General features: G+C 38.1%; 1 protein-coding gene across 4 annotated transcripts in view; it reads left to right on the top strand.

The window, feature by feature from the left end:
* The window catches only part of LOC121953079 (actin-binding LIM protein 3-like), a 54,958-nt gene that overhangs the window by 29,438 nt on the left and 22,074 nt on the right, over positions 1-3,446 (top strand). For all 4 annotated transcript variants that reach the window (XR_015778914.1, XR_015778913.1, XR_015778912.1 and 1 more), the window contains exon 9: positions 2,338-2,396. Coding sequence is in view for 1 of the 4 variants with exons in the window: in XM_088088432.1 (XP_087944558.1) it covers positions 2,338-2,396 (59 nt within the window). In the remaining 3 variants the exon portion in view is untranslated. The remainder of the gene's footprint in view (positions 1-2,337; positions 2,397-3,446) is intronic.

The raw sequence follows: 3,446 nt of genomic DNA, 5'->3' as shown, positions 1-3,446 counted from the left end.
TGCAAGTCATGGTGCTATCAGCGTTTTTTATCCTTTCTTTATGAATTTCCCCGCGATTGGAGCTCAAGTGCACCTTTACCTTTGTTCTAGTCTTTCAATGGAGACTCCATTTAAAAAAGAAGGGCAACAGACATCAGGCGGTTAAAGGAAATGGAATAAACCATAGTGCATATCTGACCAGTGACATTAGTTTGATGTGTGTGCTGTTTCTCATGGCAGCATGATTCAGCAAAAAGCAAAACTCCGTAGTCCATTTAAATATCTGCTGCTTTATAGCATCAGAATTTCAAATGACATAAGCACAAATGTCAATATTGCCTCTATAGATTTCACTGGCTGCCTTCATCCCTTCTTTTGAATATCATCATATTATCAAGATAAAGAGGTTGGTTTTGTCCACTGATTGACCTCATTTTACATAAAGGTAATAAAAGAGTAAAATTAAAAGTATCTAAACATAGCTCCTTAATAAAAAAGACAGAGAGGGACTCAGGACTCACATTTGAATCATTATTTTGTGACAAATTTCAGGCACCTAATTTACTTTGAACTGACGTGCAGCGCTGTTGTTGTGAATTGAATTCCTTTCCTCTGTACCATTTAGATTCTCCTCATCCAGGAGATAAAAGATCCCAAGTCCAAGGCCATACATCTGTTCAGCAGCAGAGTTGAGAAGCGTGGGTGGGACGGTGGTGCACTGAATCACCACGCATGGTTTCTGTCTACTGTATTGATTTTGTGTGTGGGTGTGTGAGAGTATGTGTGGTTGTTGCATGCGTGTGTGTTTAGTCTTTGTGTATCTGGGCTTGTTTGTGTGTGTGCAGGACAGATTTATGGTGCTGATAGTATAGAATCATGATCAGCTAACTGAGTCCATTCAGGCCCTGCGTTGCCCCGAGGACTGAGAAAGTGTGTGTGTGCGTCATCTGACGTTTTTCAGCTAATGCTGTTACTTTTTATTATTGATTGTGAGAGAGTGTGTGTGTGTGTGTGTGTGTGTGTGTGTTCAAAGCGGATATATTAACTGTCATTATCATTATCAGCTCTACATGCATATAACATCCTGACATTAGTGGTTTATTGTTATGAATACAATCTCATAGCCTCCATTCATTCCCTCTTTCCTCTTTGGCTCTGTGATAAAGTTCCTCTTCCCTGTTCCTTCTCTCTTTGCTCAGGCCACCCCATTTATTCCTCCTGTGACCTCCTTTGGTTTGTCTTTATCATTCAATTCAGGTCAATTAAAAAAATAATAATTGGAATGACTGCTAAAGCATAATGTTGTTAAAGCAGTGGTTAATCATATGTGTATGCACAGGGTATGTTCCTAATAGATTTGAAAAAATAATAATAAATGTGCATTTTCTTACATTACAAAAGAAATAATAAGAGAGTAAGTGAAGTAAAGGCATAATGTTGCACAGGGTGCTGTAATATTACACTGTTTATATACTTCTCTTTCTTTCTCTCTGTCTTTCTGTTTTACACTATGATCCATGATTTTGGCTAAATTGTTCATTTGAGTGATTTACTCATTTAGAGCTTAATTGTCTTGTGCTTTGAGCTAGATGCTAATGTTAGCACGCTAACATGCTCGCAGTGACAATGCTACCATGCTTCTAAAAAAAAAAGAAATTAAAAATAAAATATGCAGAGTTCAACACAGAATATATGCCCAGCAGCTCATCACACAGCAGGCATTTTTAGGTTTTTGTTGCCGATGCTTAACATCCCCTGCGGCTTGTCAATAGCGCGGTATTACAATACTGCAATCATTGCAACAGCTCTATGTCTGATAAAAAATTAAAGGATCTTCAAAGTTATTACAATAATCATGAGGGAATGCGTTCGGCAAATTTCTCAGCAGTCCATCCAATAGTCATTGAGAGATTTCAGTCCAAATCAAAAAAAAAAAAACCTCTCTGTGGCGCCACAGGACAAATCAGCAGGTCACTAAGTTGGTCTTGTGGGGAACATGAACATCTGAACAAAATTTTATGGCAATCTATGTAATAGTGGCCAAGAGTTCTCTTTCTCTCCATCTATCTTCCTCTGTTTATTTGTGTGGGGAGACAAGAAGACTTACATCCTCTGTCCTCAGACCAGACAAACTGCCTCCACAGGCATACGCCCTGCCTCCTGCGTGTGTGTGTGTGTGTGTGTGTGTGTGTGTGTGTGTGTTTGATTGATGTTGATGCACTTGAGAAAGGCTGATCTACTCTTCATAGGATCCCATAAAACTGTATGACTGCTGCCCACACACAGTAAACAAAATAAACTGAGCTAAAACTGTGTGTGTGTGTGCGTGTGCGTGTGCGCATGCGTGTATGTGTGCAGGTTCAGAGGTTTGGCACCCCATGTGTAAAGAAGCAGCTCGGCTGGAGAGAAAACTGAGGGTGAGCGAGACTCAAAATATCCACAATCCTCTGCCACTTCTCTCTGCTTCTGTTTCTGTCCTCTCTGAGTTTCTCATTGTCTGTTTCTCAGTCTTGGTTTACAAGCCACATTTTTCTTTGCATTGGATATAGTTTTTTGGACCCTTATTTTTCATGTTTTATAGTACAACATGTAATATATGCCAAGGATGATTTTTGTAATGCCCTATCCCTATCCATGAGCCTTTCTTTATTTTAGAAAAGCTCTTTGTCAGCTTCATGTCAGGGCCAAGACTAACACTACCATGAAAATCCAAATAACACAATATTAGTTTATCACATTAGGACAGAGAAGAACTACTGTTGTTAAGTTTTATAGTTATATTTATATGTTAAACATCAGATGCTGAGAAAACAAAAATAAGGCAACCAGCTGCAAAAAGATATCCTTTATTCAACCTTAGCTCCAGCTAGTTGTGCCAGCTCAGTTTAAGAAGTTAAATCAAAGACAATACTTGCTCTGATTTTTTGTTGTAGATAACTTGAGATTTAAAAAAAAAATTGAAGGCAAACTTAAATGAAGTTGAGCCAGTGAGAATTTTATAGTTTCAAGAATTGAGACTTTTTTCCAGTTGTATTTATTGTTCTTTAGTAAAGCAGTTGAAACATGGATGTATAAAGAGAATATGATACAGTGTTGGAGGCAGGGCCCTGCCCATTCTTCTCTTGCTTAGGGGTGCATGAAGCCAAAAAAGTGCAACTTTCAAGGTATTAATTTACCTGAATTTTGTGCATCATTTGGCCCATGAGCTGAGCCAGCTGACATCTGGTTTAACCCTCCACTAACTTGAACAGGAATTAAATGATTTCTATGGACTCTCAAAATTTATTTTCTGATAGTGAAAGGAGTCATTTTAGAAGGGCTGTGGCTCTTAAAAAATGTATCCACAGATTTATAGAAAACTATTTCACAATGTAAGTCTATGAAAAAAATACTTTTGGGTACAATGGCATCACATGACAGACTCAGAAGTTGTAATTCCATTGTTTAGCCACCATAAAAAATGCTTA

This window comes from Plectropomus leopardus, chromosome 15 (genome assembly GCF_026936395.1).
Source record: "Plectropomus leopardus strain MGB_pleo_1.0 chromosome 15, ASM2693639v1, whole genome shotgun sequence".
Taxonomy (NCBI): Eukaryota; Metazoa; Chordata; class Actinopteri; order Perciformes; family Serranidae; genus Plectropomus; species Plectropomus leopardus.
The sequence above is the reverse complement of the archived record's forward strand: the minus strand, read 5'-3'. Positions and strand labels throughout refer to the sequence as shown.